At 40.8% G+C, this 23,399-nt stretch overlaps 1 protein-coding gene across 1 annotated transcript in view; it reads right to left on the bottom strand.

Moving 5' to 3' along the window:
* The window catches only part of si:cabz01090165.1 (uncharacterized protein LOC100333421 homolog), a 531,188-nt gene that overhangs the window by 43,434 nt on the left and 464,355 nt on the right, over positions 1 to 23,399 (bottom strand). The window contains exons 10-11 of the mRNA XM_050061021.1: positions 21,443 to 21,655; positions 20,401 to 20,711 (exon numbers count right to left, since the gene is read on the bottom strand). Of these exons, the coding sequence (XP_049916978.1) occupies positions 20,401 to 20,711; positions 21,443 to 21,655 (524 nt within the window). The remainder of the gene's footprint in view (positions 1 to 20,400; positions 20,712 to 21,442; positions 21,656 to 23,399) is intronic.

Raw genomic sequence — 23,399 nt, 5'->3', positions numbered from 1 at the left:
TTTACAATATTACTCTCTGTGTAGAGTAATAAGTTACTTATTACACTACTCTTACATACTTTGACCAAAATGAGCTCAGAAGAACTAATGATCATTTTAAATGGATGAGGGTCATGTTGTTTCACAGCAGGTAATCAAAGCACAGAAGCTCCAGTTTATTACAGTTCATTTCAAATCCAGTGCTGTACAGGTCTGACCCATTCATGCATTCACATACAGTGGTTACCACTTTGTATTAAAATCCCCTGCTTATATAAATAATAGTGTGATGTTATAGAACAATTAAACAGCCTAGACCATTGAAAATAAATGAATAGTCTTGGACACAGGGAGGGTCAGGCAGAGGATCAAAGTCTGGTAATTATGAGATATGGATAAATATTTGTGGGCCTATGATATGAAACACAATAAACAAATATTGAAGTTCGCACAACAAATGGATCATCATCAAATCAGTCACTATGACGAGTGCAAATTAATACACCAGAGCTGAGAGACCCAGCTGCCGGTTTCCAGTGAGCCGATCAGCACAACAGCACAAGAGAGAGAGTTATGCATAAGAACGGGACTGTGTGCCATCGTTGCTCTGCAGTTGTAGGGGATGGGAATGGACACACATCCAACATATAAGCCACTTAACATCACCCAGATGTGTTGATCACCGGGACTGGGAACAGAGAAATTGGAGGCCAGCTCCTTATCCCCGCTGCTTTCTAGCAGCCTTAGGACGCAGGAGCAGAACAGGATACGTTACAGATTTTTATAAACACAGTGAACATGATAACGCACAGTATGGTATGACCCGGATGTGCTGATCATCAGCACCCATCTATAATGTAGTCTATAATGATATGATAACACAGCAACGTTCAGGGGATATTTTCACTGGTGGCGCACTGGCGAAAGTGGATCAGTGTGGATAAATGAAAAATTAGCATTAACAGTTTATTTCAGGTGGTAAAACGTTACGTGACATTGTAAATGTAATACTATTACCTGCAATCCTATTGGTAACATGTTATATTACTTTGTTACTGCTAAAACGTTAATATATTACTATAATGCATTACTTTCGTAATGGTCAAAGTTGTCACATTGACATTTAAGGTGTGTTGATTGATACACAATGTCAACTCATGCATTGAGTAACATGAAGAAAACCTTCCACCTTAAAGCTGTCTGTAGCTGCTGGTAGCCTTTTAATAAAAACAGTGATTAACAACTATAAAATCAGGCTCATGCTCACCATAGGCTAGCTAACAGGTTGGCTTCGACTAATGCTAGCTTGCTAATTAGCATTGATGATGTCAACATGGGTCCAATTCATGAAAAAAATGCATCTGAAATTACTGTGGTTGCACTAGTGGCTACAGTGTGGGCATGCAACAGCAATATAAAAAATAGTGTAGGTGTTAAAGGTCCTGAGCTTGATTCCAATAAACAGATCATCCTGGAACACAGCTGTTAAGACTTGTAAACAGTAGTAAATAAATACAGCCCGTTGTTTCCTTCCAGCGTATGTTTGCTTTATGCATCAAAATGACACCAGTCCGCTCAACTGCTTGTCCTCAGAGGAATCATAACAAGACATTTCTGTTAATATTCTCAACATGATGAAACTATTCATAAAATCCGTCAAACATTACATCATGTGGTCAGTTATAGTTAACTAATGTAGGCCTATGTAAACTTGCCACTGTAGGAGGCGTGGTTGCATAACATTTGAGTGTGCACACATGCTCATGTGTCATAGGCGCACTTTGATACTGAAATAAATAGCACTACACCGCTGTTACTCAGAGCAACACAATTATTAACCATGAAAACAGACTGAAGTTTAAACTGATGTGCAGGATAAAAACACAGAAAGACATCTTAAAGATTTTACCTTCAGGAAATATCTGTTGCCACAATGAATTTTCACTCTGAATAGATCTATAGTCAATTTGCCATATGCGAAGCAAACACCGCTTGTCTTAAAAACGAAATACACACAATAACAGCATTTAAAAGTGGTGTTCAACAAAATAACAAAGCCGTACAGACGATTCAGTTTTCATTTGCTGAGCTTTTGAGATCTCTGCTGCTAAGACTTCTTTTCTTTACCACAATACAACGGAGACAAAGTGATTGATTTTGGAGCTCACTGCATTGAAAACTCAACAACAATGTTTTTCCCCCCTAGAACAATATCCTTAGTCCTGATCAGCCACAGATGTGTCATCACTTTTCCCTCCTACTCCTTTCTAATGAAGAAAAAGTCTGTGTAAAAACTGTTTTGTGAAAGACCTGAATTGTTTAAATAGTCTGAGCAGCATGACTAAACTCAAATTGATCTTCACTGTTGATGTGGAAACAGAAGTTTTAGGGGCTATTACCTAAACATTTTAGCACATTAAAAAAAGCTTTGTGCATGTCTAAGATATGGTGTAATTTTATTTTGGTGTGATGTGGGTGAACTGACCCTTTAAGGCTTGCTGGTCACATGGGAATAGTCTTGATAAAGACTGGTGACAGGGCCCTCTTAGGAAAGACAGGGTTATGGCCTTGGGGTGACACTGATGAGTGATGAGTGGTGCAGTAAAGTAAAAAACAAACAAACAAACAAACAAACAAACAAAATAACTTCAATACACAGTAATACAAAAGGGAGTAAATCTCAGGCATATTGTACCGCAGATAAACACAAAATGTCGTTTTGTCCTGCACTCTCCTAAAAAGCAGAACATGCACTAGACTGGATCAGTAAACAAAAGGCTTACGATAAATTCTTGAGATGTTTCTTCCAGCTCTTATTTTTGTATTTTTGGCATCTGCAAAGTGAGTTTTATTCACTTAAACTGTTGCCCAGTCAGCAGAAGAATAGAAAATAGCGACATTGTACCTTTCTGCAAACCACAAATATGGTACAGTTGAACATTTCGTATGTATGACATCAACATTTCTAAAGTGACATGGTATATGAGCTGACTTTGTCATCGTGAGGTGGAGGAGATGGTGCATGGTGTGTCACCTCGGTGACCAAGGCAGACCAACGCAGATCACTGTTGGGACCAATAAACAACAAAACCAGTTGTGTTTTGGCAAGTCATAGCTGTTTTTACAAGCAGCCATTTAGCCACTAAACGTGGGTGTCTTCTGGCAACCCATCACTGTTTTTTCAGCAGGGATTGTGCCACAAAAAGACATTATTTCTTTACTGAGGCATTGCTGCATTTCCTGTCGGGATAGCACTGCTGTGTTTTCTGTTGCAATAGTGCCACAAAAGGGGGTTGTTTTACCAAGGTATCACTGTGTTTTCTGTTGGCACAGTGCCATGAGAAGAGGTTGTTTTTTTAGTGAGGCATTGCTGCATATCCTTTCAGGATAGTGCCACAAAAAGCAGTTGTTGTTTCCCTTCGGTATCGTTGCATTTTCTGTCGAGATAGTGCATCTGAAAGTGGCTGTTTTTATTTACCAAAGCATTGCTTTGTTTCCTGCTGGGATACTATCATTAAAAGATTTTTTTTTTAGCAGGGCATTCCTGTGTTTCCTGTGGGGATAGTGCCAAAAAAGGACTTGTTTTTTACTGAGGCATCACTGTTTTTCCAGCAGGAATTGTGCCCCCAAAACTGTATTTTTTAAGCCCAAACATTATCTTTTCCTAACCATAACCAAATACTTTTGTGCCTAAACCTGACCACACGAAAACTACAGTGTTGTTGAAATGTCATCTCAGCTAATTGGAAGTCATTCACCTTTTTCACATTTTATTTTAGCTAAATTTCAAAAGTCTGAATTGGACTTGCTTGAGATCTGGATGGAAACAGAGACTGAGGGGCATTGACAGTCATAACATGCAGAGAAAGTGAGTCAGACAAAGATACAGGGAGAGAAAGGTAAAAAGAGAGACAGCTGGCAGAGAAGAGAGAGGGCATCATTAGTGGGAAAAGATCAGCATGGCCTCAGGTTGGGTCTACTATAGGAACTTATTACACACATGCAGACATGTGTGGGTGTGTTCAGGAAGCACTGCTGTGTTTGGTAAAGAGTGAGTGACTGAAGCAGGTGAGTGAGGTCAAGAGATAATGGTGTCAGATACAGACACTGGTCTGCTGTGTGTGTTAAGTGTGTGTGTGGGGGGAGTGAATGGATGACCTGTGTAGATAAAAGTACAGGAATAGGGAGAGAGATATTAACTCTACTCCTAATATCAAGACTGAAGTCAGTGACTATCTGGAAAGTGCAGGTACAATGTGCTGTTTGCTTGTAAATGCATATGTAGATATCATGTTGCATATCAATATTTCTAAAGTGATGTAGTATATGTGCTGTCTTTGTCACTGGGGAGTGTAGGGGATGGTGGATGACATGATATCTCGTTGAGACACCTGCCAAGCTGAAGACCAATATTTAAGACCAATAAACAACAAAACCAATTGTTTTTTAATGTGTCATTGCTGTTTTTCCAGGTGAAAACCAGTGAAAACTTGGGTTTGTGGACCCATCTCTGCATTTTTGGCCAGGATTGTGCCACCAAAACAGGGTATTATAAGCCAAAACATGTCTCTTCTTAACCCTAAGTGTTTTTTGTGCCCAAACCACACGTTAACCACAGCAGTGTTTAAAAGTTTCAACATATCCGCTACATGGATACTGGATTACTGTTAATTTATTATGCTGATCTGTTCTGTACGACATCTATTGCACGTCTGTCCGTCCTGGAAGAGGGATCCCTCCTCAGTTGCTCTTCCTGAGGTTTCTACCATTTTTTTCCCCGTTAAAGGGTTTTTTTTGGGGGAGTTTTTCCTTATCCGCTGTGAGGGTCCAAAGGACAGAGGGATGTTGTATGCTGTAAAGCCCTGTGAGGCAAATTGTGATTTGTGATATTGGGCTTTATAAATAAAATTGATTGATTGATTGATTGATTGACATAATGAGGTGCAAATGTACTGTACCCATGGTTGGCAGAGACATCCATTTTTTTTTCTCTAGAACTGCAACACTTTAGTTAGAGAAACATTAAATGTAACATATTAATCTCAAAGTACATGTACAGTTGATGCTGATGGAAATTCAATGCTTTTAAAGGTAGCTCTCATAAATAAACTAAAGCGTAGGAAAAATGGACATTTCCAGTCAAAAATCATGGTAAATCCACAGTAGCCATTGTTAGAGGCCCTAAAAATAGTCCCTGACGTGTTTTGCTGACATGAAAACCATAAAAATGAGTGTGTTTTAACTTTTATGTTGCTGCAAAGCCAAGGTAAGATCTGACCTCCTGCTGTCTGTAGCAGTGACACAGAGAGCTGCAGCTCGGAGTCTGAGCAGGAGGGAAAACCTTTTGATTTGATCTCAGCCTAAAAGCCCGGCTGTCATCTCCTGTACTGGAGGTTTTCTAACTGGAGACCCAGTGGGACAAAGTGACATTTGGCTGATGGAGAAAGAGGGAAGAGGGAAGAGAGAGAGAGAGAGAGAGAGAGAGAGAGAGAGAGAGAGAGAGAGAGAGAGAGGAGGAAAAAAGACAGTGAAGGGCAGAAGGGATGAGGCATATTCGGAGGTGATGGAGCGAGGGAAGAGAAAGGGAAGGAAGATGACATTACAGTGACTTTCTAAAAGGTCTGTGTGCTGATAGAGTGATAGAAAAATGGAGGTAGGGGATGAGAAAAAAGAGAGGTGTAGAAAAAAAGAGGAAAGCTGATGCCTCATCATCATCTCAGCAGAATATGATCAGCTGTCATTTCCTGGACCCTTGCTCCCCTTCTTCCTCCCTCCTTCCTTCCTCACTTCCATCCACCTATCTCTGTATCAGCTGAGTCAAAGAAACATCTCCTCTTATTCACAGCACTGCATCAGTCCACCCCTCCTCCATCACTGCCTCTCTGTGTCTTTCTACTTTTCCATTCTGCCTCTCTCTCTTCTTTAATCTCTCCTTCGAGAGCCGGGCAGGATGGTAATTAGAAAGCCAGCACACACGCACAAATTCAAATGCACACACACACACACACACACACTTTCTCACACTGTGCTTTATAAAGCCTTTCATGCGCACACACACACACACACACACACACACACACACATTCCTGGTCCAGGACAGAAAGAGAAAGAAGAGCAGAAGAGAATATTAAAGGAGGGAGAATCAATAGATTCATTTCCTGGTGCTGACAGAGGTTGATCTCTCCCTGGACCCATAATCCTTAGTGTGTGAGTTTGAGTGTGTGTGTGTGTGTGTGTGTGTGTGTGTCTGTGTGTATGACAGAGAGAGAGAGAGAGAGAGAGAGAGACAGACAGACAGAGAGAGAGAGACAGAGAGAGAGAGAGTAAGCAAGGGAGAGACAGAGGGGTGAAGGATAAAGCTGGTCAGGTTATTCTTGCCCTTGGGCAGAATTGAGGAGAAGCAGGGAATATAATAAAAATACAACTTCCTTTTCTCTCCTCCTCCCCTCCCTGCTGCTTCCTCTACATCTTCAGAGAGTCCAACAGACACAGAGGGGAGGGAGAGAGAGAGATGAGGAAATGTCGATCTGTTATCTCGACGTTTCGGTTCTTGACTTTTCTGCCAGCGCAGCACGTTGAACTGAAAACCTGAGTGTGCGAGGAAACTGAGATGAAAAAAAATAATAATAAAAAAAAACAGCACAGAGGAGAAGAAGGAGGAGGAGGTGCTGAGATTGAAACCAAGCAGTCTGACTGCACCACGAAACCAGTTTTCCTCTTCTCTCACCATCCCTCTCCCATCCTCCTTTCCCTTTAACACTTCTCTGTCTCCTTCTTGTTCTTCCTCACTGCTCCCTGATTCACTCCTTTTTCTGGAAAATTGTGATCTTCTACAGGTTCACAGTTTTAAACCACTCTCCACAAAAGTATGTTTAGATACTACGGATTTCTTTCGCCAATTTACATTTTGAAAGAAATTAAACTGCTGTTAAGATCACGTTCAGTTACAGCAGCTTGATCCAGATGTCCTGTGTGTGGTGAGGTTTCAACCCATCATCAGAAACTTGAATTACTGCCCCATGGTTGTATGCCTCCGTGCACAAGTCAAGTATCTCTTTTAGTTTACATCCATGTCTGTGAAAACATGGATGCTTCACACACATTTATCCCCCGACAGCACAGGAGATCTATAGAATCAGCACAATTTCAAGGTGGTCACCCAAGTTGAGTGTCACTAATTCAGTAAGCTGACCTTTGACCTTTTGGATATAGAATGTCATCACTTAATCATTTTAACATATTAGACATTTATGTGAAGTTTTGTTGAAGTTATGGCCAAAAACATATTTTGTGAGGTCACACTGATCTTGACCTTTGACCTTTCACCACAAAATTCTAATAATTTCATTCCTTAGTCCAAGTGGACGTTTGGGTCAAAGCTTAAGAAATGCCCTTAAGGTGTTCTTGAGATATTGTGTTCACGAGAATGGGACAGATACAAGGTCACACTGACCTTGACCTTTGAGCACCGAAATCCAATCAGTTTACTGTTGAATCCAAGTGAACATTTGTGCCAAATTTAAAGAAATTCCCTCAAGGCATTCTTGAGATATCATGTTCATAAGAATGACACAGATAAGGTCACATAGACCTTGACCTTTGACTTATGACTACCAAAGTCAAATCTATATATTCTCAAGTCCAAGCGAACGTTTGTGCCAAATTTAGAGAAATTCCCTTGAGGTGTTGTTGAGATATCAAGATATCACAGTGACCTTGACTTTGACCTATGACCACCTAAATTGAATTAGTTCATTATTGAGTCCAAGTGGACATTTGTGCCAAATTTGAAGAAATTCCCTTGAATTACTGTGTTCACAAGGAACAGACCGAAAACATAATGCCTCTGGCCACGGCATGTTGGCACTGTATGTTTCTGCAAATCATGGATAAATTACACTTGCACATTACATTGCAGATACTTTGAAACTTTATGTTTCAACAATGCTGTGGTTAATGTGTAGCTGGGTTTAGACACAAAAACTACTTGGTTATGGTAAGGAAGAAATGGTGTTTTAGCTTAAATATTTGGTTCCTGGGGCTCAATCTCTGCTGGAAAAGCAGCAATGTCTCAGGAAAAAAGAACTGCTTTTCGTGGCACTATCCCAGTTGGAAAAACAGGGACTAGTCGCTACAAAACACCTACATTTGGTGCGTAAAAAGCTGCTGGAAAGACAGTGATGACTTGCAAAAAAAATCGATTGGTTTTGTTGCTTGTGGGTCTCGAACAATGGTCTGCAATTTGGCAGGCGTCCTGCTTTGCTGACACACCATCTACCACTTTGCAAAACCTAACAAACAATACCAACACTTTGACTGGCATCTGGGCTGATATATTCTGTATATTTAAAGGATTAGAGTGATTTTACACCATTTTTTCTGAGAAGTCATTTGTTTGTGCACTTTGTTGGACATGGACTGCTGACAAAGGTTAAGATATGTTTATGTTGTTCAACAGTGTGGTGTAAATCTGACGTGTGCTAAAGATGAAGAATGTTGTTTTGCAGTCAGGTGTAAACAATGTCAGGGAAAGGTCCAACTTCTCTCTCAGGAGTGCAACAGATACAAGAATCTACACCATTTGGACTGATTTTTTCACTGCCTTTCTTCCTTTCTCTCCTTATAATATGTCTATTGTCTGTGTTACACCAATGACCTTGATTGTTATTGTATAGTTAGAGTAAATTTTATAGATGTTATTATATTTGAAGTTTGTTTCCATTAAAGCCTTTATCTTTGTTCTGAAGCTACATTTGTTTTTTGCTGTATAACATGAGCTGAAGTGATGGCTAGTAGATAGATTGCTGCGCTCCCTCTGCTTATGTTACAGCTAATAGCTCAGAGCTAAACAGCTCTTTTACACAAGTGGAGAGGCTGTTAGTGGGAAGGGAAAAATCAGTTGATTGGTACCCAATTTGAAAAACCTGCAAAAGTTTTTAACATCTATTTCATATGTAATGCATAATTCGTTCAGCTGAACTGTGCCTCCCTGTGGCGTGGACAGCAGTGATGATGGTCACTGAACTTCGCTGAACCTCTAAAAATCTCATTGCCTCATTTGTCATTTCATTATGATAGGGCAGCAGTAGCCTACAGGGGAAAGCCAGCGGCTTCGGACTGGAAGATCAGTGGCAGTAACCCCACCTTCCTCCCGCCACCCCTCAGCAACTTCCATGATGAACCCCAGAGCTGCTCCACAACCGGCTGACTGCAGCCGCTCAGTTCACACAGTTAATGCAGTTCAGCAGTATTGGACAGCTCCCAAATGTGAATGTGAAGCAGGCCGGGGAATAACAGCAGGCATGCTCGCTCAACTTTCCCTGAAGAGATAAAGGTTAGAAAAAGCTGTGCACAGTTTGGGCCAACCATTTGTGGGGAAGCTGACTGCATCCAGACTGTTAGACTACTGGGTTGACTATTTTAATGAGGGCTTGGAAAAGGTAGAAGTATCTCTGATCCAGAAAAGCTGAGATTTGACTCAAGAAAACAGAAAAATATCATGTAACTGGATGTGCAGCAGAGATGAAACTCAACCGAGCAGATATTTTTTAATCGCAGGTATGCAGGGTTCAATGCTTTTGCTGATACTGCAGTTCTTACTTTGTTGTCCACATGAGAAGCTGGACAAAATGTCTCTTGGTAGCTGTCTACTTGTCATATTTGTGAGCACACTCTCATTGTATCCCTCCTTCCATGCTTTGACTGTGCAGGCTGCAGAGGAGGTGCAGAGAGCCCCTCGTGTTGATCTCAAAAGCTCTGCTGCAGACTCATTCTTGCACACTTTAATCCACTGTTATGAAGTACTGCTATTGTAAAAATGGCACATGTTGTGCAGACACACAACTTTGAGACATACTTTGTCCATTACGGCATTATGGTTATGATGCCAAGAGATCTAGTCAACAAAAGTGAGACAAAATGTCTTTAAGAAAAGAAAAACAAACATTGCCTTTGGCTTAGTGTGGGTTTTTTTTAGTGTTGGAACATTTTGCAAGTTGCAGCTTTCAGCATCTCCGACCACAGCCAATTCTCTCAATTTTCTGTTGCATTGTGAAGCTGTTAACGGAGACAAGGCAAATAAAGTCCCACCCTAACGGAACATGTTTTTTACAGCCTGGTTATACCATCCAACAACCTCCAGTTCCTCTCAGCTCTCTGTTGAGGTTGTGAAAATCAACACAGTTAACAGTTAAACAGGATATTTTAGGAGTCAGGATGCTGTTAGGGGTGATAACAAAATCAAAATGCCCCTTTAAAGACCCCACAAAAAAGACAACTCCTGAAAACAAGTGAGAGTTGCCCTCATCTTGCTCTGGGGGGTCTGAAGATAAAATCCAACAAATAACGCCACCACCAATTGGAAGGAATCCTGCCCATGTGCCCTCCCTATCAAATTAAACTACAGTGCCTGCAACCCACTTGCCAGAAAATAATGTTGGCATTGTACATTTCCAAGAACCACAGTTACGTTACATTTGTGTTTTTATGTAGCCGACACATTGAAACTTTATGTTTCTTTACGTTTCAACAACGCTGTCATTAACGTGTGGTTAGGCTTAGGCACACAAATCACTTGGTTATGGTTAGGGAAAGCTCATGTTTTGGATTAAAATATCCGATATCGCTGGTACAATCTCATCAGGGAACCCAGCTATTGATACATTTAGAGGTCCAGACCCGGACATATCAACATAACACTAAAACCTCCCAGCACTTGCAGCGCAGTCACCAGAAAAAATGGTTGGAATGGTATGTTTCTGCAAAACCACAAAAATTTTACATTTTCACCTTTCATATGTATCATACCAACCCTTCTAAACTGATGTAGTATATAAGCTGACTTTGTCAGGGGGATGGTGTGTGGTGTGTCACCTAGGCGAGATACCTGCCAAGTTGCAGACCACTGTAAACCATCATTTGAGACCAAGAGACAGCAAAATTGGTGTTTCCAGCAGCTTTTAGCCACCAAATGCAGGTGTTTTTACCCAATCCATGGCTGTTTTTCCTGTAGCGTATTAGCCCCCACACATCAGTGTTTTTGGTGACCCATCAAGGTTTTTCCAGCAGGTTTTAGCCCTGAAACATAGGTGTTTTTTGTGAGCTGTCGCTGTGTTTCCTGAAGCTTTTTAGCCCCCAGATGTGCGTGTTTTTCAGCGACAAGTTGCTGTTTTTCCAGTGGGAGTAGTGCTCCCAAAACAGGGTATTTTAGGCCAAAACATGATCTTTTACCACCCATTATCAAGTGGTTTCCTACTTTTTCACTAACCATACCTTAACCACAGCATTGTTTAAGCGTTAACATATGTGCAAATGTAATGTATCCGTGGTTTGCAGAAAAGTAGAACGCACACATTTCTAGGCGATTGGGTTGGCACTCATCCTATATGCACACTAGCATGGCCAAAAGAAAAGCAGCCACCTTGTTTCAGGAATCACATTGCATTAAAGACGCAAACATGTCATTTACTGGAGACTTTAACGACACCTGAGATAAAAAAGAATGAGGTGTTGCTCAGCAAATAAAAGCCAGAAAGTGACAGTAATTATGACAATGGATATGAAGTGGTGCAGAGAGTGTGTGCCTCAGTATGTGATGATGAACAGCACAGTGCTGTAGCTGCTCTGACTGGCAGTAAAGCCAGGGACCAGACTGCAGAGGCGGGGCAGAGAGGGCATAGTGGGCGTTGTGAGTCTCTTCTATTACAGTGTACAGTGGAGAGGCCATAACTCTGCCAGAGAGCTCCACTTGTGTTATAAAATGTTTTGCACTTAAAGTCATAGTATAAGCACCGCCACTGCGAGCTAAAATGGGTGCTTTTACTTGACTCGTAGATTATAAAGTAGGCCAAAAAAGCCACAGCACAAAAAGCTGACTGCCTGTTTATAAAGAAAGAGAGTGTACGGTGGCCAGCAGGGACAAAGTTCCTATGCAAACACTGGATGTCATCAGGTTCTTGAGATGTTTATCAGATACACAATAAGTTATTTAAAATTGATTTGAATGTTTGCAGAGTTCAACAGTATCAATTTGATTACTTTTTGGTGTGATCATGCATACTTTGGCTATACTGTGATATTTACTGATAACAAAAATTATTGTTATTAATATCATGGCACTGATTTCAGTGGCATTGCTTGGGGCCTTCGTGTTAAAGACAATTCTTGTAAGCATTTTGTGCAATAGATTCTGGACATTTATCTTACAAAATAACTGCCCAAAACAAATTAAGTTGTTTCTGAGAGAATGCTATCCTCTAACTGCTTTAGTCTCCCTGTCTGCTTTACACCACTTTGTTATCCAGATGACTGATGAGCAGACAAGCTCTTTTTTTTGACATTTTCAACAACAAACTGAAGGCTGCTCAATCCCTCTGCAGTTTAAATCTGCTGGAGGCTCCACTGGTGCAACTGCAGGGTGTAAATGCAGAGCTCAAGGGAACAACAACAGCCGGCATAAAAGCAGGGGAGAACGATTTTGTTTCACTTCCCATACTCCGATTTTCCCAGCCGAACCAGAGAATCAAACTGTTGACCTTTGAAACACAAGAAGGCTGCATCTCTGTGCCTTCAGGCTGCCTCAGTAGAGTGAATGTTAAAAGAAGAGAGAGGCCGAGCAGTACCTGTTGTAAATACTGTAGAAACCCAGAAAATACACAATAACTAGCTACCTTTCTGTTTGCATCATAACGTTACAGACACAAGAGCAACAGAGTAGAACTAATCTGCTCTCATCTTTCCATCTTTAATTACTTAACATCTAAAACCTTTTCCTTCTAAATAAATGATCTGGGTCACACAACATAAATGTAAAATTAAGCATAAATTAGCAATTTCTTTATGATGATAATTTGCAACCGCTAACAAGTGAAACCATAAAAGAAACTAACACTTTGGAAACAAACAACAGAACAATGAGACAGTGTACAGCTCCAATTACATTAGCTGGTTTTATTAATATTTGGTTTTATTTAGATGTAATAGTGGCTTTGCAGCCAATTTGACACTGCTGGCTAACACTGGTTTTGTCAAGTTAGAGATATTACAACAACTCCTCCCGATTAATGGCAAAATACATCATTACTTATTGCTCTCCAGATCGACCCAATGTCCTCTGATCTAACACCTCCTATTAACAAGGTGACATTATTTCTGACAGCCTAGCCTAACTACTTATCCTATACCATATTCTTGCACTATATTCTATTGTATCATACAGACAAACGAGTACAATTTCTTAATCATTTCCTATATTAGCTTAACCCAATTGCCAGAATTAATGTTGTCCTTTTCACGTTTCTGCAAACCAACGGATACGTTACATTTATATGTTATTATGTTCAACTTACACGTACAGCGCTGTGGTTAATATGGTTAGGTTTAGGGAGAAAAAATACTTGGTTATGATTAGTAAAAGATCATGTTTTGGCATAAAATACCCAGTTTTGGGGGCACAATCCCCACTGGAAAAACCACTTTTTTGGCACTATCACGGTTGGAAAAAAAGTGATGGGTTGTTACAAAACACCCATGTTTGGTGCCTAAAATGCTGTTGGAAACACAGCGATGACTCGCTAAAAAACAGTAAGCATTGTTATTTGTTGGTTTTGAACAGTCTGGACTCTATGCTCTTACGCACCTGTCCACAAAAGTTTTTCAAGGTGTGCATCAGCCTTTACAGATTTTTGGTTTTGAACAGTGGCATGCAGTAGTCTGCAGCTTGACAGGTGTCTCGCCTAAGTGACACGCCATCCACCAGTTTGTAGAACCAGACAAACACTGCCAATAGAAAAAGGGTCATGGGTTGCTAAAACGCTGCTGCTAAAATGGGTTTTGTTGTTTGCTGGTCTCCAACAGTGGTCTGCAGCTTGGCAGGCATCTCATCTGTGTGTTTTATTTTATTCTCATTTTACTATATGTACCTCTTATTATTTATTTCTGTTACTTTCCACTCTTATCGGGAACTGCCCATTGGTTCGACATCCCATTGTTCCGACCATATTAAACTCATTGTCCCGAAGTCCATTCCGAAATCATCATGATGCCCTGTGGTTAAGGTCTGGTTAGGTTTAGGCACAAAAACCACTTGGTTAGGGTCAGGAAAAGATCATGGTGTGGGTTAAAATGAAAAAGAAAGTGACAAACACATAAGCCGTGAGCCTGCTCCGCCTCAAGCCGGTCGCGGCGCACCATACGCCCGCTGCGAGCCGTTCAGCACCGCGGACAGTCGGACTAATGGGATGTCAAACCAATGGGCTGTCGAACCAATGACATGGACCCCTCTTATCTGTATTTATTTTTGCCTTCGTACTGCTGCAACAACCAAATTCACTGGGAATCAATAAAGGTGCATTTTATCAGTTACTTTGAGTACGAGGACGTTCAATGTCACAGTTAGAAGAACTGCTTGGAAAGGGGAGGGAATGATCTTTCTAATGCTTAAAGAAACTGATGTTGTCTTCCAGATGGAAACTGGAAGCCATTGCCCCATAACAATTATTAAACTGTTTTCTTCCTTTGCTCAAGACAGAGGCATAATTGCTATGGCTGCTAGAGGCTTTTGTCGCTTAAAAGCAAACATGTATGGTCTCTGAAATTACAGCTGTCAAAAATAACTGATCTCTTTGACTTGAGCCCCTTTCACACATGCACTGTGACCCAGAACTCATCTAGACTCCACCCGGAGGAGGTGTAAGTGAGAGCGCAAATGTCCAAATCAGTTGGACTGGATAATAAACATACTTTCCCTTGTACAGAGTCAGTGTGATGTCTGAGTGGGTGTGTTGATGACATTTCTATCATGCAATCAGCCTGAAAAAAGAATACAAACATCCAAGGCTAGGATAGGAAAGGGTAGGGTAGGATAGGGTAGGGTAGGGTAAGGTAGGGTAGGATTCACTTTATTAAGCCCCAAAGGGGAAACTGGTTCACCACTGTTAACAAAAAGACATACACAGTATGTAGACAAAGACAGACACGAGCCATGCACTAGACCACACCAGGATGAAAAACAATGGTCATTAACACGAAGAAGCCAACAAAAATGTCTAATTGAAGATATGACAAGATTCAGAAACATCTGTCGGTAAGGGCCATTGCCAAAATCGAGTCAAGAGACTCGATTGTTTATGACCGAATTATGACTTTGTAAACAAAACATTGATATTTCTGCAGCGTACTTTTTGCATCATGTCCTGCCTTGTACATACTCTACCGAGGTGCCGTCCCTTGCCTAAACCAAATGGAGTATTTAGAGTAGGTGAGTACACGTCTAACATGGACAATCTCCTGTTGAGTGCTACATGTGTGCAAGCTGTCCTCATGCACTGTTAATGTTTTCCTATGAAAAGTAATGCACCAAAATTCATACATATCCCAAGTAATGATAAGCTAGAAAATGTATGCATAACCCATGTAATTTGGAAGGCTGCTATCATGTGTCCAATGCACTAATGGGAGTAAAGAAGGAAGCAGTCCATAGCGGTCCTGTTAGGAGACTGATTGAGGCAGTGGATGGGTCACAATACAGTACACAGGACTTTCTCGGGGGACCCATGTTCAGAACCATGTGAACTTTGACTCATTTTAAGATGCATGCTTTCTTTTACTAAACCTAACCTCCATAACTTTACTTTAATTAGATAACTTTACGTTGAGGACGTAACATTATTTGTGGGGCACTAATTCGTAGGTATCATATGAATCGTTCTATGAGGTTACGTTGATGTATGAAGGGGCAACTCCGGACATATAAAATAAATTGTCTCAGAATTACAGCTTGGCTGCTTGTTATTATTACAGCATACGATATGACAGCAGGGCATTAAAAACTGAAGCTAAGGACAGTCATCTTGCTTAGCCTGCTGACACCAGGCTGCCTGGTGTCACAGTCTGCTGTGAGCAAAACACCCTCCCATTCCCTGGGAAACCATTAGGTCACCCACATGGTTCAATCTGAAATGATCCATTTGGATGCTCTACACTTGACCACGTGTTCCCTCCAATCGAAGGCTAGAAAATAGTCACTTGAGTGCCTTTGGTTTTTGGGTAAAATGAGAATTGAGGCCGCGGACACATTTTAAACTGTCATCTGTCAGCCCTCCAAATGCTTCGTAATAACACTCAATTATACATCCTGAATGACGTTGCTAGGTTACAGAGCTGGCTAAGTGGCTGATGGGACCATCCAGTGGTCACTCAGTATCATGGGCTGATAGAGGGGTCCACACTCAGCCACTTGGCAGCTCCAGCCTGAAACATGCTCTGAAATCCACATCTGGTGATTAGGGTGTGCAAATCAGCTGCTGCCGAGAGGATTCAGGTCTGGAGACAGACCAAAAGATTCCTTCAGGGAAGTTTCACCCCTCATTTACTTTTTTTTTTTAAGTGCACTATTTAATATATATTATTATTGCATCAGTGTTTGATCTTCTTAATTTCTGGCCTCCTCATTTGCACGGCTGCAAATTTTATGTGTTTGAACAATATATTTTATGTAAGATGTATTTCTTTTGCACTGGGTTCTGCACAGTTCAATGATTTTTTTCTGCATTGATTTTCCCCCTTTGGACATTTTTCTGCATAGTCTTTGCTTTTGAATAGTAGAAAATGATTGCTTTACATTAATCTTAATGTTCTGCCTGGCTTTACTCATTAATTTTCAGATTTATGCTGTTACATCTTTTTCTTCCCATTTTTTCAGCCTATTGCAGGTGTCTTTTGGAATTCATTCTTGATTTCTTTGTCTCTATGTGAGCAGACCCTAGAGCTCTGAGATGCTCTTCTGTCATTTCTGGCCAAGAGTGTAACACCAGTAACTGCAGGAGGATTTAAGTTTATCATTAATAGCTTTTTGTTCTTGGGTGGACTTTTCCCAGCTCCCCCTGCAAACCTCACCAAGGATTAAAGCTGTGTTGTTGTGTTTTGGGATGGATTTTCACTTCAAAAAGCAAACTGATTACGCTCTGAATTATGACCATAATACCATAATTCTCATGTTTTTCAAATAATGTTTTGGGAGCTCAAGAACTGATCTGATATTTGTTGCCTGAAAGCCAAATCACATTTTTCCCCCAGTTTACTCGTCTTTTGTTGCTCACTGAGCTGTTCACTTCCACACAACCTGAAACAGCCTCCTACGCAAGGAAGACCTTGGTGATAACTACCCACATAGGGATGATATGTGTTTGGAGCAAAGACATACAGAAAGGAACAGAAATCCCACTCACATTCGCACACTTCCTCTACCTGTTTTTATCGTGGAGAAAAAACAACTTTTTTTTTCTCCACCTGATAAGCACAAAGGCTCAAACATATAAATACATAAACATAACCAACAGGCCCAGAGGACAAATACACAGCATCACACATAAACAAAACAAACTCATCTGCCAGTCAAATCACCAAACAAAACACACACACACACACACACACACACACACACACACACACACATAGGAGTACACATGTTGTACACATTGTTGGAAAGACAATCGGCTGTTCACAGTGTTGCTGCAGTGACCTGGATACCTCCAATATGACTGCCATATGTAACACTAAACATCCTTTGTTGATACACTGTAAACGATATTCACATAGCTGCCTGCATGGATCCTGATATACTAATAAAATAAAGAATTGTTGTACAGCCAGACATTGTTCAAACCCACAAAGCCTCAATTAAGCTTTAAATTCTAGAGTGCATCACAAAGTTTCCAAAGATACCAAATATATCTGGAGGAGTTTTAGGGAAATGTGTCTAAAATGATGCAGCAGACATCTAGAAAATCGATGTAGTGCAAACATAGATTCTTGGGTTTGAGTATTTCACTTAGTGTTAATAGCATAAAACCTCAGCAAAGAACTGGAACAAGATGATAGAGAACATGCATGTTACTGTGAGACAGAGTGGAACAGGATGCTTTGTTGGAGCTGAAAACTGTGCTATTTACAGTGATTTCAATTTATGGCATGTAAATTGAATATAATCTCAGTTTATCAAAGCATCCAGCCTCATCAGCAACTAGGCAGAAACTGTATTTTTATACTTCAGGCAGAAATGATCCCCAGGAAAGATGCACTACTCCTTTTTTCCCTGTAGATCTTCGTCACATACAAGCACTCTTTCCCACTGTCCTGAGTGGTGGATTACTCCAGATAATCACAACCTAACTGCTGCAGAAATGTTGGCATTGTACATTTCTGCAAACCAGGGCTACTTTACATTTGTATGTGATTACGTAGAGGATATGCTGAAACTTTACATTTCTTATCATTTCAAAAATGCTGTGGTTAATGTGTGGTGAGGTTTAGGCACAAAAATCATAGGGTTATGGTCAGTGTTGGGCAGAAACCACACCGGTCTCAATCCGAAGTCAAACAGTGACTTCCAGCATCAGACACCGACGACAAAAGCTGTCCTTTCATGTCAGCGTGGTATGCGACCGGTCGCAATTATTGTTTAATAGTGCCTGACAGCGTCAAGGGGAAATGTAACGATAAAACAACTAAAGTTAAGGCAGTGATGATCTGAGTAGGGCAGGCGGGAGGGGTGGTGGATGGGTCCAACAACCACCACCCTTCACCCGGGAGGCCAGTGTTCGCTTACGCCAAACCCTGTTCTTTATTTCTAAACCCAACCATGTGCATGTGCTGGCAAAATGTAACCACGTGCGTTTGTTTTTGAAGGAAAAAAAAACGTCAATTCCCTGTGTTGTACCAACGTGGTGCATTTATTTTGAAAGCGACAGTATGCAAACTGTACATTTCCTGTGAAAATGAAAGTGTATTTTGAAAGAATTTATTTTGACTTAAAGCAACATTTACCGTTCTGGAAATTTTACGCTTTTCTTTGTTTAGGTTAAAATGCTATTAATAAGCTGATGGCACACTAAAATGTAAGTGAATTCCACCAGAGATAAAAACTCTGGGGAGGCCTCCACGTGGGGAAGACAGACATGACGCTCGGCCAATCATTGCATTTGGTCCGAATGCAATGATTGGCCGAGCGTCATGTCTGTCTTCCCCACGTGGAGGCCTCCAACTGACGTAACCGCTCGCGTAACACGCAATCGTTGCACTGGGCATGTATGTCACAAAGTAGCAAGCTAGTTTGGAAGATGGAAAAGTTTACCTTAAGTGGCTGGAAATATTCCAATTACTTTAACTTTGTCAGGAGGAAAAATGACAAGATCACTGTTACTGTAGGTGGTGACAGTCGCAGTCTTTCTACTGCGAAAAACATGTCCTCAAACCTTTGGTCTGAAACACCAACTACTACAGCGCAGCAACGTGAAGCTCCAGGAAATACACCCCACCAAAGGTGAGACCTCGGTGGCCATGCAGGATGGCTGCAACCTTACACTGGCTAAACAACCGCAACTGGGTTTAATTGTGGACAGCTGCAGCTACAAATTAAGGTTGTGGCTGGGTATAGGGAGGATGAGATATTGCCAGACTCCAGGATTAACTGTCCATCTTTCAGTCAGATTCTTGGGAAAACATATGCCACAGGCAATAGAAGAAGTCTGGATTTAAATTAACAATTACCCTGACATTAACACAGAGGCGCACATGCAAAGTCTGAATTTTGAGGAGAAAAGATGTAATTACCAATTCTGTGGGGTGTAATGGAGAAGTAATATGACAAGTAGTGTTATGTATTACTGATGGCAGGGAGTAATAAATAAAGTAATAACTTAACTTTTGAAAAGAGTTATGAATATTGAGTAATAAATTACGATTTTAGATTAACTAGCCCAAAACTGGTTATGGTTAGGAAAAGATCATGTTTTGGCTTAAAATACCTGTTTTTTGTAGCACAGTCCTTGTTGGAAATGCAGCGATGTTTCAGTAAAAACAACCACTTTTTGTAACACTATCCCTGGTCAAATAACAGCGACAGGTTGTTAAAAAATACCTAAAAGCTGCTGGAAACACAGCAGTGACTTGCTAAAACACACGGTTTTTGTTCGTTGGTCTTCAACAGTGGTCTGCAGCTCAGCAGCCATCTGGCCTAGGTGACACGCAAGTCATCATTCCCTCCACCTCCAGAAGACAAAGTCAGCTCATATACTACATAACATTTGAAATGCTGATATGGTGAAACGTGCAAACTGCAGACATGTACAATGCCAACATTTTCTTCTAGCAACTGGGCTTTAAATCAGGAACATCACCTTCTTTAATCAAGTGCATTACTAGTAAGCACAGAGGAAAAGTCATGTGTCCTATGAAGGTCTTTGTTTCTCTAAAGTGTACCTGCGATCCGGCAATGGTTTCATTGCACATCAGGAGCATTCTTTGTGTTTATCTACTGTGGAGCAGAAACCTGTTGTTTTAGATTCGGACTAATACTCTGTAATTCTGTCTGAACACTGAGGATGGCTTGTATATGCAGAAGTTTCATCTTCTTCAGCCTTTTACCTGTATATGAGGATATCGTCTGTGGAGCTGTTGTACTGGATCTGGTACATGCGGACTCCGGGTATGTGGTTCTGTGGGGGCCATCGAATGGTAGCAGAACTGGATGTTAGATCCGACACACTGACCCTCTGCTGGTCGTACCGGGCCTGACCTCCGCTGGCATTGGATTTGATGGATGTGGGGATGTCTGAAGGCCCTGGGTCGGGGTCCAGTTTGGGGTCAAAGTGTGGCGAAGGGTTGACGACTAACTCAACAGGAGCGGTGGCCTCCCCAGCTGCATTAGATGCTATGCACGTAAACTTTCCAGAATCCTAGAAATCATTGGAGAAGAAAAGAGGATACCCAACATTAACCTCACTTTTACTCTGATTGTGAGTTCCCCATGAAACCAATTATAATGAACAGACTCTTTATTTTTGATTTGCTTAAGTCATGATGATGTTTTGGCAGTCAAAAACATTTGAACAAAGATCTATTTTGTTGTAACAGATTTCACACTGACAAATGTAATAAACAAATGGAGCTTAAGATTTCTTGGTGGCAAGCTAACAGCTAACAGTTGATTTGCTAATTTTCCTGCCAAATGCAGGCAGTAATTGTATTTGATGTTCCTAAAGTTGCACTTAAGCCAAAAGTATGTGTTTAGGAAATGTTAAATATATTCCATCTCTTTTTTATTTTTATGCTACTTTTTATGCATGTTACTCTTCAATCTGGTATTGTAAATTCAAAACAAAATGCTAATAAAGTCCACAATAGCTTATTAAGCAATAAACATGCTTTATAATCACAAAAAAAGTATATTTTAATCCCCCCAAAAAGTGCATTACTTGTTTTCAAATGCTCTTTATAAATGTAGTCACTGATCTTAAGCTATACCCACTAAAGGGTAGATCATAAAAAGCTACAAAAAGGAATTGTTTTTGGTATTTGAATTTATACAATAAAACAGAAATGCATAGAAAGCACACTGACAGTTTTAAAATAACTTAACAGATTGATCACATAACCGTATTTCATGAAAATGAAACCACGTCTCCACCTTAACGGATGCCTTTAGGATGTCAAGCGAGCCGTTCTCGTAGCAGATGGTTCTGGATGTGTTGCCAATCAGCTTTCCATCAGGACTGACCCAATGTGTTGAGGGCTCAGGATCTCCAATGGATTTACAGCGCAGGCTGACCTCCTGACCCTCCATCACAAACATCTTGGAGGTATGGCGAGTTATCATTGGGGGCTCGCACACAAACTCCTCCTGTTAAGAGACATGAAACCAAAAAATATAAGTCCCCACACTTTATTGATTCAAAAATGTAAGCTTGTGGAACATACTGTCAGTTGCTGTGGTTATATGGGCAATATACCTTACACATACAATTCAAAATATCCTGATTACAGAATCCAACTTAATTGTTTACAGGGAAGCTCAATAAAGTGAAGCAATGAAATGCATGTTAACATGCCCCAAAGCAATTACTGTAACTTTTATGATGAACACAAAGTGGTGTTCCTCCACCCACTCTGAAGCATCTAATCTGTATGAAATATAACAGGATTTTTTATTTTTATTTGTTATATCATTGGGGTACATCACAAGCGCAATGAAATCTGGTCTGCAGTCGCTGAAAGGCTAAATAGCTTGCATTACTACATTACTTTACATTACTTTACATTAAGGACGTAACATCAGTCATGGGGCGCTAAATCATACTGTATATCATATGGAACCACTGTGTGTGCATTTTTGTAGCATTCACTCCAAAAACCCTTAAAAAAAGGTTACAGTACTGTCAAGAGCAAAGAGGTTGATAACAGAAGTGACTTAAAAAAATTCAAAACATCAAGGAAAAAAACAACAATAAAAGAGGCTACAAGATTAATACAATATCTAAGGAGTTTAGAGAAATACAGGCTCTGACTGGCTTCTAGTGGTCATCCAACAGCAGACTTTCTGAAGGAGTTCTATTGTGAACACATGAAGATTAAGTGAGTTTTTCAGCCCTTGCAATATTTAAAACCCACCCACTGGCACCTAAGCCAGTATAAAGCCAGCCAAAACCCTAGTGGAGTATTATTGCTATGCCAAGCAGGGCCTGCCAAGGCTTACCCCAGCTTACTCATCATTCCTACCACTCAGTGCATCTTCACACCTTTTTCTGGGTCCTTCTTGGGTCTTGTTACCAGCAAAGAAGATTGCTAACCTGATGACTGCTGGGCTGAAGCTTCAAATACATCACTAGTGCCTTTCAGTCTTGTATTACATTCTAACCCTCAATTGTTCCCGTGATGCTCAGAGTAAAATGCTCTGATTGAACTGGGCTGCTCCCTAATGTGAGTGTGAAAGTATAAGAATGTGAAGTTGGTCACTGGAGGGAAAAGAATATGGAGCACTTAAATGGGGTCAGTAAATATCTGGTTTGTCCAGTTAACCCTCAAACTCCAACTGGAGTCAACATTTTCTCCATATTCAGGTGAATTTAACCTCTTGAATTTTTGAGCTTTCTGTCAGAGAAGAAGCAGTGCAGATGCAAAGAAAAAGCTGAGCAGCTTCCATTGATTTCAAAGCAGGAATTCCCTTGGCAGCTGATGGCTAATGTCTGACCTCTAATGGATGCAATGGCGGCTCACTTGTCCTTGCAACGGGAAAGAGGCTATTAACTCTCAGAGTATTAATATGCCCAGACACTTTGGTGACACAGAGGTCTCTGGATCGACCTCTTTACAAGGCTAATCCTCTTATAGTGATCCTACAGCACCTCTCTGAGGGAGGTCCATGACTATTACTCGAGGTGAGGCAAAGGTCTGTACATCATCCTCTCCAAGAAGATACCAATTAATCCCATCTTTATCTCATGGTGCACCTCCACTTATCATTGGAGCTCTCAAACAGCCCAGTGGGGTCGGCTCCTTAAGATCTCCAGGTGAGGCAAAACCCTCTTTATCATCCGCTTTAAGGTAACATCTTGAACCACACCACTTCATTCTGTTATCTCTCTAAG

This window comes from Epinephelus moara, chromosome 2 (assembly GCF_006386435.1).
Source record: "Epinephelus moara isolate mb chromosome 2, YSFRI_EMoa_1.0, whole genome shotgun sequence".
Taxonomy (NCBI): Eukaryota; Metazoa; Chordata; class Actinopteri; order Perciformes; family Serranidae; genus Epinephelus; species Epinephelus moara.
The sequence above is the reverse complement of the archived record's forward strand: the minus strand, read 5'-3'. Positions and strand labels throughout refer to the sequence as shown.